At 43.4% G+C, this 12,666-nt stretch overlaps 1 protein-coding gene across 1 annotated transcript; it reads left to right on the forward strand.

The window, feature by feature from the left end:
• Window positions 1-884: 884 nt before the first annotated feature.
• On the forward strand, window positions 885-10,531 carry SMIM13 (small integral membrane protein 13). The gene is made up of 3 exons (XM_072152593.1): window positions 885-1,014; window positions 5,065-5,154; window positions 6,543-10,531. The coding sequence occupies exons 2-3, from the start codon at window positions 5,079-5,081 to the stop codon at window positions 6,734-6,736; spliced, it is 270 nt and encodes an 89-aa protein (XP_072008694.1). The 5' UTR covers window positions 885-1,014; window positions 5,065-5,078; the 3' UTR covers window positions 6,737-10,531.
• The last annotated feature ends 2,135 nt before the right edge of the window (window positions 10,532-12,666 follow it).

Raw genomic sequence — 12,666 nt, forward strand, 5'->3', positions numbered from 1 at the left:
CCTGTCAAAGCTGTGCAATCCCCGAAAATGGTGCAAAACCCAACAAAAGTGCGATCCTTGAACCCTTAGTAAATAAGCCCCTTTGTCTCTCATAGTTGAGGTTCTACCTATGATGTCAACGTCAATGTATGATGCCTCTTTCATCTCTTTAAATAGGAGAACTTGCACAATTTCTGGATGACTAAATACTTTGTTTCTCCCACTGTATGCCAGAAAACTGATAACTCTCCTCCATTGTATCTTTAGGATTGTACTGACCTATAATATTATATTTGGGGTTTCTAGCATCATGCACGGCCCGTGAACAGATGAAATGCCCAAAATGGCAATATTTTATACAAAATCTGTAAATGTAGTTGTGAACACTGCCTTCTTTGATACAATGCATAATGTTCACGGGAAGAAATGTCACAAAGGATGGTAAAGGACATAGCTTGCCCAGTCAGGGATTCCCTTTATTTAACCCCTTAACGCTGCAGTCCCTTTCCATTTTTAATTCCTTGCCCTTTCCATCTCAGCCTTCACCAGGCACTCAGTCCCATGTAATATACACCTCAGCCCCTTACCACAACTGCAGTCCAAAACCACATGCCACCTCAGCCCTACAGACATGCAGTCCCATGTAACCTACATCACTTATACCAGGTCAGCTCCCCCCACCAGACATGCAGCCCCATGTAACCTACATCACTCGTACTATTTCAGTTCCCCCACCAGACATGCAGCGCTATGTAAGACCCTGTCTTGCACACCCTGCCCTCTATAATGTATATACATGGAAGCAGACATTAGTCCTGCTCACCCTCTCCCCTCCACCTCTATGTGCACCCAAATCACAAATCACAGCTCCTCAATTTTCTGCAATGTGAAGAAACACAGTGGAAAGCCACACCCCTCTCCTGAGATGCTCCGCCCCTTCCCGTGACATCACACCTACCAGGAACCACTCTGTTCTGGCACAATCCTGGGACAAGCTTCCATTGCTTTGTCTGCGGTTCCCCCGGGCAGGCACAGGTAATAGCGTCCAGCAGCGGGCACAGGGTGCGGGGCCCCGCATCTACACAGGAGCGCTCCCAAGGGCACCCACACGTATGCTGAACTAGCTATACTGATAGGGTGAGGGGCACGTTTCCTGTAGGGGAGTTACACCAGCAGCAGGGGGCAGCACACAGTCCTGTGGTACATATCAGGTGCTGGAGATGAAGCAGAGCTGATTTAGTTGCACTGTATGTAAATTCACCATAACTACAGACAGCTACAGAGAACTCCTCCTGCCATCAGGGAAATGTTACCAAACAGCTCTGCTACATAGATGGCACAATATGTCCGCTGCCAGCCTAAAAGCCAGAACTTTGTGTCCAGTCTTGGGTGTTTCTGGAACTTATGGAGATGGTATGTGTGATGCTGCAGGTTTTGTAAAGGTCATTTAGCTGCAGGGTTTGGGTTGCTAGGCAACGTGTAAACATTGTAGACAGATAAAAATTGGGACAAGTGGTTGGATTGTATCCGGCATGTGTAACTGCACTAACAGGTTCTAGACCAAGAGCCTCTGCTTCCTATCACTTTGAAAAGGATTTAGATGTAGTATGACATGGTAACCTCTTGACCCAATTTTATCAAGTTCTAACAATCAGAGTTGATGTGACAGTCCTACGCAGGCACTGCCAGGGTGGTGCAGTGTATATTGTTTGGAGTGTATACCCTATGTGGGCACTGCCATGGACTGTGCTGGCTGATATTAGGTAAATGTGGGGTGGGGGGGTACAGTGTATATGGTGTGGATGACCTGTACGGGCAATGCCAGGGACTGTCCTGGCTGATACTAGGTTTATGTATTGGGGGGGTACAGTGTATATGGTGTGGATGATCTGTACGGGCACTGCCAGGGACTGTCCTGGCTGATTCTAGGTTTATGTACTGGGGAGTACAGTGTATATGGTGTGGATGACCTGTACAGGCACTGCCAGGGACTGTCCGGGCTGATTCTAGGTATATGTACTGGATGTACAGTGTATATAGTGTGTATGTCCTGTACGGGCACTGCCATGGACTGTCCTGGCTGATACTAGGTATATGTATTGTGGGTAAAGTGTATATAGTGTGTATGTCCTGTACGGGCACTGCCAGGGACTGTCCGGGCTGATTCTAGGTATATGTATTGGGGGGTACAGTGTATATAGTGTGTATGTCCTGTACGGGCACTTCCAGGGACTGTCCGGTCTGATTCTAGGTATATGTACTGGATGTACGGTGTATATAGTGTGGATGTCCTGTATGGGCACTGCCAGGGACTGTCCTGGCTGATACTAGGTTTATGTACTGGATGTACAGTGTATATAGTGTGGATGTCCTGTACGGGCACTGCCAGGGACTGTCCTGGCTGATACTAGGTTTATGTACTGGGGAGTACAGTGTATATAGTGTGTATGTCCTGTACGGGCACTTCCAGGGACTGTCCGGTCTGATTCTAGGTATATGTACTGGATGTACGGTGTATATAGTGTGGAGTGTAATTCTGGCCTTTGTTTGCTCTTCATCTTATCTTTACTTCAGATGTCTGGGTTTTATTTAAGGCAGGATTTTCAGCACAAAGGTTGGCACTGGTATATATCTTATATCACATCAGACTTTACACGTCTATAGACTTTAACCTATACAAGCAGGAAGACCCTCACTGATCACTTTGCCGATTGGGCACAGCCACTTTAAGGTTTTTAAAATGGAGAATTCAGCTACCAGCTATCCAGATTGTCAGTATAGGAACTAATGTCACAACAGGAAGAAATGAGACCAGCACAGGCAAAAGGTGAAAAATAAAGCTTCAAGAATTTTAGGAACATGGTTAAAAATGTGGCCACATACAAGGACAAATGGGTGACACATTTCAGACCGCAAAGGAACTGTCTGACCACATTAATAATAACCTTTATAATGCAATACAAAACATATCCTTGTTACCTGGACTTGGATACCGTTCTATAAAAATACATGTTTCATCCCCTCCATCAACTCCCATCTCTTTGCCTCCTTTAGTTGGTGCTTTAATGATTTTGGCATAGCTGGAAATTTCTCTCTAGCTCTCCTTCATTGTCATTATTTTTGGATCTCTAATGTCAAATTGGCAGAACCTGACTATTTTCTTCTGCCCAGGACCACCCATCTGACAGAATATTTCTCTATTAGCATATTACTGAAACTCTTCTATGTTGGGGTGGCCCTTGGCTGAGACGGACAGTTTGGCTCTGTCATCCTGACAGTAGAGAGCTACAATATTGCTTGGGAACAATGATAGACTACAGTAAGAAATTCCACCTTCCAGAATCAGTGTAACAATGCTTATTAGCCTGAAGGGCTCTCTCCGTACTGCACAGGTGTCTGCTGTATTATAAAGCAAACTTAAAGGCCGGCGCCACACAGGGCGCTTTGTCTGCGCTTGCAAACGCAGACAAAGTCGCGCCCACCGGGGCGGGCCTCGGCCCGCTCGCATCGGCGTTTCTATGGAAACGCCCTGCGATCGGGAACGAGCCGCCGGTGTTTCGCGTTAAATTAACGCCGATGCGCTCGAGCCGAGGCCCGCCCCGGTGGGCGCGACTTTGTCTGCGTTTGCAAGCGCAGACAAAGCGCCCTGTGTGGCGCCGGCCAAAGTGCCAATCGTGCCAAATTTGAACTACTGTCTAATTCACTACTTTTTCCTTTAAAAAGTGTTCACATCGTTGGCCAGTCCCCCAAGTATTTTCCCCAGGATGCTGCCTGCAAACGTGTTACCAAGAAATATGTTTATATTTCCTCGCCAGCTATTGCTGCTCACAAGACCGAGCAGGTCCACCCCAATAAAGAATGTGTCCATATTTGTATGCATACACGAAAACAACAAAAAGACATTGGCCAACATTTACTTATAACATTGCAGTTTGCCTATGTAGTGTGCACAGGATAATCTGGCTCACATTCCCAATTTTGGAATTTGGTTCCCATTGCACTGCTTCAATAGAGGGGATCAACTTTTTTTAATATGGGGCATGTGACACAATTCTGTCGGTCTTTGCATGATAAATGTGGCGCACGGACCGACTGGGAACCGGAATGTCCATTTCAGTGCAGTATAGTGCAGCTGCAACACAAATATGTCTCGGACACTTCTTAAAGAATGTGCAAAGTCGGCTAGAAACCTAGCGCAGGGGTTACATGTAGTAAATATACCATGTGACAGGACACAAATTATATTCTACAAAAATCTACAATGTTTTATTATTATAATGAAACACAAGGACCACAAACCACTCTAAAAACAAGTAGAAAGTATATGTAGTTCTAAGCTGAATCAAAAACCATGATGAGACCTACATGTCTGCTTCTAAGGGACATCCAAAACCAGTACATAGGAATATGGAAAAGTCAAATACATTGAAATAAAGCTGACCATAACTTACACAAAACAGCATAATAGTGTGACAACTATTAAGGACTCATATGAACAAGGACACTGCCCACAATTGACTCAAAGAAAAAGCCCTCATCAGCTCACGTGAGTACCACAACTTACACAAGTTCAAAACCAGATAAATCTGCTAAAAGGAGGGTCTAAATAAAAGAAATGTCAGATGGTATGGTGTGGAGTCCGTTGAATCAGAAGCTGCAATTTTACATGGTTAAAGGAAACCTACCTCTTGAAGTGGTAAGTGTAAGATGCATATACCGAGCACCAGCTCAGGGTGAGCTGGTGCCAGTGCTTACTTTCATTATTGTCCTAAACTGCTGTATCGCGGTTTAAACACTTTTTAATCATTACAACCGAAGGAGCGCGTACCACCGTGCGCCGAAGCAGCTTCGGCTATAAAGATTAAAAAGTGTTTAAACCACGATACAGCGGTTTAGGACACTAATGAAAGTAAGAACTGGCACCAGCTCACCCTGAGCTGGTGCTCAGTATATGCATCTTACACCTACCACTTCAAGAGGTAGGTTTCCTTTAAACATGGGTAAAATTTTCCCTTCTACTATTTTCTGCCGCACCAAGCTTGGTTATGGTTTTTCAATGCTTTGACTTCTAATTTTGTATTTCAGGAACCAAATATACGATGTGGCAGAGCGTTGGTTTAACGTTTCTGGTCTTTGTCGCCACCTTAATTTGTGTTCTGCTGTTCATGCTGTGTGGTGAGTACATCATATTTAGGTGAATGGTGTCATTTCTGACAAACTGACAGTTTTCAGTGTAAAGTAACTGTGGTGTCTTTTAGCTCGGACTGGCCTACAGGTAAATTCCCCCAGTGGGCTGCTGAGCTAGGTGGGCTCTCGGCCCAAGCATAAATGTTGCATGGCTGAGTACATACATGGTAAATTATGCAGATTTTCAAGATACAAAAAAAACAGCATATTATGTATTCATATAATAATACAACGCAAAGAGGGCTAAGTGCAAAGCAAGCAATACTAATGTAGCTGTACAGTGAGGGTCCCTAAAAGTGAATTTTACTGGAGCCACTGGGTGTCTTTGATCTTCTGAACTGAAGTATAAACCTGGTAATTCACTTTAGCTAGCTTTTGCCCAGCAGCATTCTTGGTTGAGTCACATAGACTGCTGCAGAGAGGTGAGAACAAAAATCCCAACTACTGGATTCTTTGTCCTCCAGAAGTGACAGGCCGGCCAAGGTTGGCCTGAGTGGAGCACGATGCATGTCCGTCTCTCTTCCTGTATCTGTTCGGGCATATCAAGTGATGGGTGCATGGTCAGACAGTGCTAGCGGATGGGCAGTGGTGGTAAATAAAGATATACTTTTACAGGTAAGAAGTGAACAGTAAATGGGGGATATGTGGTATGCAGAAAAGGAGTGGGACCAGGGAACAGGAGTGAAGCGCTATTACAGGGGTAGCAGCCATAGCAGCTGATATGGGGCCCGTAGTATCAAGGGACCTGGTCACCCGACCTGCCACATTGAAGAGTAGAGGATGAGCACCATTAGATACATATTATGCTGTGCATTGTAATTTGCACCTGAAATGCTAAGTGCCACATTTATTGAGGATTTTAGATTATTTTTGGGCCATGACTCTGACTTGTCTGAAAAAGAGCCTCGACCTACCCTGTGCGTCAGAAAATTCATTCTGAGCGTCAGAAAATTATGACATAAACTAGACCAACTGTTAGCTGGTCTAAAGTATGAAAATGCACAGTCCTAAACTACTCCAGACTCATCACCCTGCCTGATTTATTTGGTGCAGGAAACAAGTGCACATCATCTACAGGTCACAGCTGAGGGGACAGCAGGATAGTAGAACTATGAATCTCTCATTTCTACTTACCATAAACGGTTAGCAGCTACTTAGCCTCTGATACCCCGTAAATAGTGTGTGTGTGTGTGTATACAGTATGTATATTTTTTAAGGGATGCCTCTCCTAATTACGCCCTGGTGGGGATTTTGGGGCTGTTGAAAAGAAACCGGCCCTGAACTTCTAATTAAGTCTGGCTACTACTCCCTCGCTTAGTGCTATCAATCGATTTTAGAATACACTAAGAACTATATCCTTTTTCTCCTGCTCTTAGGTTGGTACGTGGTGTGGCATCTCTTCTTGTCGAAGTTTAAGTTCCTTAGGGAACTTGTTTGTGATAGTGGATCGCTGCAAGCCGATGGGGAGTCTTCCGAATCTGTTGAGGAGTCAGAATCTCCATCCACTCCACAAAGAGCTAGGCCAAAAACTGCGCGTCAGAGGAGAGTCCCAGCAGATGAAGCGACTTAGTCCATGGACTTGATGTGGGAATCTCTTACTTATGCACTGTAGGAGGCAGCATTGACTTGCGGAAAAAGGCAGAGTTATATCATATGATCATCAAACCTCATTAGAAAAATGAATGAAGCTTCTTCAATGAGTAGAAATCATTTATGGCATGACCTTAGGCATGCAAGCAAATCCTACATTGTAAAGCTGCAGAAGTGCTCTGACCAGCTTCATTGGGTGAGCTTGGCTGCTCCAGTGTTATCTGCTCTGCTTCTACAATCGCTGGACTGTATATTATGTCAGAACGCCCAGGTCCGTGCCTCCAGTAGTACCTTCGGAGTAACAAAACACCAGCGGCCTAGAATCCCTTGCAATGAAATCTTTGAGCGGTTTGTTCTGTCCCTGTGATGTCATGTACAGCAGCCTCCACCATGCAGGGTAACGGTTTCCTCGCTGCTAATCCTGCATTGTTCTTGTATCATTTGTCTTTCTATTGTTTTCTTTCTGAGCGAGAGTAAAGCACTGTGGGAACTGTTTATCAGGATTATCCACAGCAACAAGCTACATCCAAACCCCCTCCATTATTCTGTATGGTACAGTGTACCATTGCCCCACTGATCAGCCTCAAGGATCTTGTTCAGTCCTGATCATGGACTATTGTCTAATTTAACACTGGATGTTGCATCATAATGAACATAGAAATAGCCACTAAGACAAATGGTAGCTTGTTGGTCAGTGGTACTGATTTAACTATTCTTCTTGTCTTACTGTGAAATTCTCATCCCCCAGTGACAATGGACTTGTAATTGTTCCATTTTTAATGTTTACATTACAATTAGATGTCATTATTTTCCTTACAGAATTCCAAGCGGTCATATCTCCTATACATGCTATAGGTAATATCAACACTATCAAATGGGTGCCACTTATTGGCTTAGTACAAGGCTTTGTTAATCTACATATCGATACATTGTAACATTGTAACACAGTTAAACGGTCATTTGCACCTCTGCCCTAATAACCACAGCTAAATATATGAAGTGGCTCCAATGTGTTCCTGCGGTGTGAAACACATGTACTGTAAGTGGTATTCAGCACATCATACAATGCTAATGGTTTATGGGTCTGTGATCATACATAGGTTCTTGGAAGACACTTGAACTAGCATGTATCTATTTGCACAGCAAATTCATTTTAGAGAAATCGTTTCCAAAAATATGGGAACAGACGGCTTGTGACGTGAAGGTGTGGACCATGTGAAATATCTTGTAATAAGCTAACATTAGTATCTGTACTAACAAGTAGGGGAAATGCTGACAATATGTGTGATATGAATAGCCCAGGTCAGATATAAGGAATACATTGAAGCTAGAATCAATGTAAATGGTTCTGCATTCTGGAGCATTGTTGAAGCATGTTTTTATGCAATATATGTTTTAATTGGGGATTATGATTCTTGTATTGTTTAGGGTTTTTATTGTTAAGAATACTATAGGCTAAAAAAAATGGTACACAATTCTAGGTTTCTGCATCATATTTTGCAAAAAGTTCAATCCAAAAAGCAAGTAAGTCACATGGCTTTCACTTATTTTCCATGCATTTGAGCTTTTGCACTCTGCTGTCTTATGGATTCATAATATGATCCCAATAACTTGCTATGTGCATGGACTGTCCATATGTGCGTCTCTGATAGTATATGGCTTTCAATAGATGGGCAGCATTTGAAGTTGCATGGATCGCCTAAGGTTTTGCAGATAATACTAAGTAAAGCCTTAAGTTGCTCTGTTTAGTCCACTAGATCAGCAGTATGCAGACTCCTTGTGTAAATCGGCTTTTAATGGATCTTCTTTTTTGTACTGTATGATTTCTCCATCAAAAACATTTTCAGACCAAATCTTTGAAGGGAATTTTTGGATTTGGATTTGTAAAACATAACCGGGGTAATCCAGACACCCTGCTAAGGGTACAGCAAGTTTGCCTTATGAATACAGTTTTACAAGATATTATAATGTTCTCATCTTAATATTGTATTAACCATTTTATTAACATGTTACTGTCTGTGCCTGACCAAACGCACTTTATACTGTATGTACCAGTAGGGTGTAAGAAATGAACTTGTTCACTAGAGAGAAAGTGGCACCCTAAAAATAGTGTAGTGAAAGACTTCAATTTCAGCTGTCGGTCAATTATAGGTTCTCTTTAAACCATTTATCATGAACCTATCGGGAAGATTTGGGACTTTGAAGCAACTACAGGACCTTGTGGGCTGGTTTTGTGTTTTTTAAATTGCCCCTCTTATTTAAAAAAATGGATGGATCTGAAGGTATATCTGACTCTATGATCCTTCCCATGCGTGTGCAGTGATGCAATGTAGCCAAAGTAGCACACCCGGCTTCATTGCGCATGCACCAGGGTACACTACCAGGTGCCTAAAGCACTAGACTCGTATAAGTATTTTTTTGTGGGCACAAGCGGGAAAACTACAGGGCAATTTGAGATACTAAATTGTCAGTCCATAAGGATCTGTGGTTAATTTAGTGTCCTAGATCAGACGACAGGTTCCTTTAAAGGAATTCTAACATTTGTTTTTATGCATTGTTAACCAAACATACCTTGAGAATGCTGTAGCTACACTGATGCAGGATCATATCTTGGTTAATCCCTGAATTGAGGGGTTTTGCTCAAAAAACAAATCTAAAATTCAGGACCTTGGGAAAGCTGGGTACAACCAAGGCTGCCGTACATAAACACATTACTTCCACCTACACAGGAGCTGCCTGAACTGTCCAGACAGGGCTAATCAACCAGAGCTGGATGACTTGTACACAGCAGCTTGGAAATGGTTCAGTGGTTGAATACTAAAGCAGTGCATAATTGGGGTAAGAGGAGCCGACAGCCACAGGAGCGACAGCCTCATTATCATAATTTTATAATGCCTTTTTTCAGCAAAACCACTCGGTTCAGGGATTAAGCAAGATATATTTCTGCATCAGCGTAGCTACAGCATTCTCAAGGTATGTTTGGTTCAAAAGCAAATAGATTTCCTTTAGTTCAGCTTAATGAATCCTAGTGATTCACCAGAACCTTCACAGCACCTGCATCTAGTGGATTCTACCTATATATGGAAGGGAACGGATCATACTTGCAACTAAGGGCTAAAGCTGATAGCCATGGTTGGTCTATGAGTCGCAGACCAGACTGTGTTGTGTTTCATGGACCAACCACAATGCCAGGGACACTGTTATATTGCAGGGAAGAAGGGACTCCTTGCATCATATATCAACGGGATACAGGCAATCTTATCTTCAGCACTGTAGTCAACCATGAAAGAGGACACTTCATGGTCTGTGATTTATGGACCAACCATCTGAGAGCCCTAATACATGAACATACCCTACTCATCAATAGCCTGTCAGTCTGGCAGTGATATTTATGCATATTGCCTGGATGTATCTACTTCTCCTTTAGTAAGAGTATAGTTAGCTTAAAGAAATGACCTTGGATCCACCATAGCAAATCCTCCTGTGTAATGGCAGGAGGCAGCAGAATCATGCACAGTCTTTTACCTGCTGCAGCATTGTTTACACCAAATGGGTCTTTGTTCTCTCTTTGGGCATTTTATTGCGACTCTCTAAGGACTGTCTTGACTTAGAATATTCCTCTTCAGTGTTATAAACCGTTATGAAAGGTGATGTAGAACCAAGTTTTTCTTTGTGGGCAGATGCTATTTATAGCCTTGTGTGTTTTAGAAAAACTTAAGCTATCGGATTTATTCATGATGATGCTGCATTTATTAAAGGTGAACTGCATTGTCATGTTTTGTGTCTAGTGCTCTTTTTTGCTCACTATTTTTTTTACTTCTGATTTGTAAAACATAACATTATTTTGTTATTTGACCAAGGCCATACACCGTAAACATGCTGCTAAATTTCTCTGGGGCGCTATGGCGGAATCCACCCATAGTCATGTTTTTGTTCTCATGACTGTGGGTCTTCCACAACTTTCAACCTTTTGCTTTGTAAAGGGTTACAGCCGGGGAGAAGCCATACTATAAGTAACAGGAAATCTACTACTTAGAACAGCTCAATTTAAACCAAGGACACTTACACTTTACTACTCTTTTTTTTCCCCATAAAACCTTGTTATTTCTTCAGAAATCACCTTTATCTTTTCATGCAAATTAGCAGTGGTGCTCCTCTGGTAATCATATAATCGCCCTTCTTGCTCGGTTTCTTTTCCTTCCCCTCTCTTGGATTCAGCAGTTCCCAGGAGACGGTGACGTCACCCAGCTCTCTGGGATGCTCCAGCATGCGCAGCCGCCTGTTCCCCAGTGCAGCTGGGCAATACAGCGCATGAACAGTTGGTTCTTTCAATACACAGCAGTGCAAGGTCTGTATCACGTAACCGGATTGAGGGGAAAGCGGCTGCACATTGAGGGAGCCAACTCCACATGCTCAAGTGTTCCTAAAAACCGGATGACATCACAGGTTCTCAGAAGAGAGGACGGAATAGAATCTGAGCAGGAGACGTGAATAAATGATTAGCAGAGAAGTGCCCCCCTCATTGTGAACCCGCTGTTCTCCATCTTCCTTTTACTGTGGCCCCTGTACTCCATCCTCTTCACATTGTGGTCTCCTGTCATTCATCCCCCTCATATTGTGGCCTTCTTTTCTATATCCCCCTAATATTGTTGCCTCCTGCCCTCCATCCCTGTCATATTGTGGCCACCTGTCCTCCATAATCCTCATTTTGTGACCACTGTCCTCCATCGCCCTAATATTGTGGCTCCTTGTTCCGCATTCCCTTCATATTGTGGCCTTCTGTCCTCCACCTTCCTCATTTTGTGGCCTCCTGCCCTCTCCCCCCTGTTATTGCGGCCGATGTCCTTTATCCCCTCCTATTGTTGCCTCCTGCCCTCCATCCCTGTCATATTGTGGCCACCTGTCCTCCATAATCCTCATTTTGTGACCACTGTCCTCCATCGCCCTAATATTGTGGCTCCTTGTTCCGCATTCCCTTCATATTGTGGCTTTCTGTCCTCCACCTTCCTCATATTGTGGCCTCCTGCCCTCTCCCCTGATATTGCGGCCGATGTCCTTTATCCCCCTCCTATTGTGGCCTCCTGTCCTCCATTCCCCTCATATTGTAGCCTGATGTCCTCCACCCTCTCCTCATATTGTGGGCACTTGTCCATCATTCCCCTCATATTGTGACATCTGTCCTCCGTCATGTTGAGTAGCTTAGACCTAAGGCAAAATCGGCACCCGGCTTGTCTACAGCTCCCATAGCCAAGTTTTTTTTTTTTGTTTTTTTTTTTTAGCAATCAGTTCATGAAAACTGACAACACCCCAGTACTATGTGACATCCCAACATGTTCAGAAACTGAATTCTTCCATTAAATATTAAAAGACTTTTTAAATTATTTCATTTTATGGGTAGTTAAGTGGTATTTATGGAGGAGCTACACTTTTTTGCTATCTCTCCAGGTTCTTATGTTTTGAATAAAGGCAATAACACCTTTTTTCCCCTCATACTCTTTCCCCATTTCATAGGAAGGTGTTTTTGGGCAGCAATGCTTATTTCTTATGAATACCACCTGTTGTATAGTCTTTGGTGCCTTCTTCTACCCTTCACATAGGCTCTCTGCCTTGTCAGGTTTTTGTAATCTAATGAATTCCTGGATGCAAGGATGACTACTTTATTGATGAGTAGTTGTGCCACGTATTATTCTGTGGCTCCTGTCCTCCAACCCCTGTTAATATTGTGGCCCCCTGACATCCATCCCTCTCATATAGTGCACAATGCCCTCCATCCTCTTCATATTTTGACCCCCTGTCCTCCATCCTCCCTCATATTGAGGCCTCCTGTCCCCCATGCTCCCTCATATTGTGGACCCTTGTCCTCCATACCCCTCATATTGAGGCTTCCTGTCCTCCATCCCCTTCATATTG

Source organism: Engystomops pustulosus, chromosome 5 (genome assembly GCF_040894005.1).
Source record: "Engystomops pustulosus chromosome 5, aEngPut4.maternal, whole genome shotgun sequence".
NCBI lineage: Eukaryota > Metazoa > Chordata > Amphibia > Anura > Leptodactylidae > Engystomops > Engystomops pustulosus.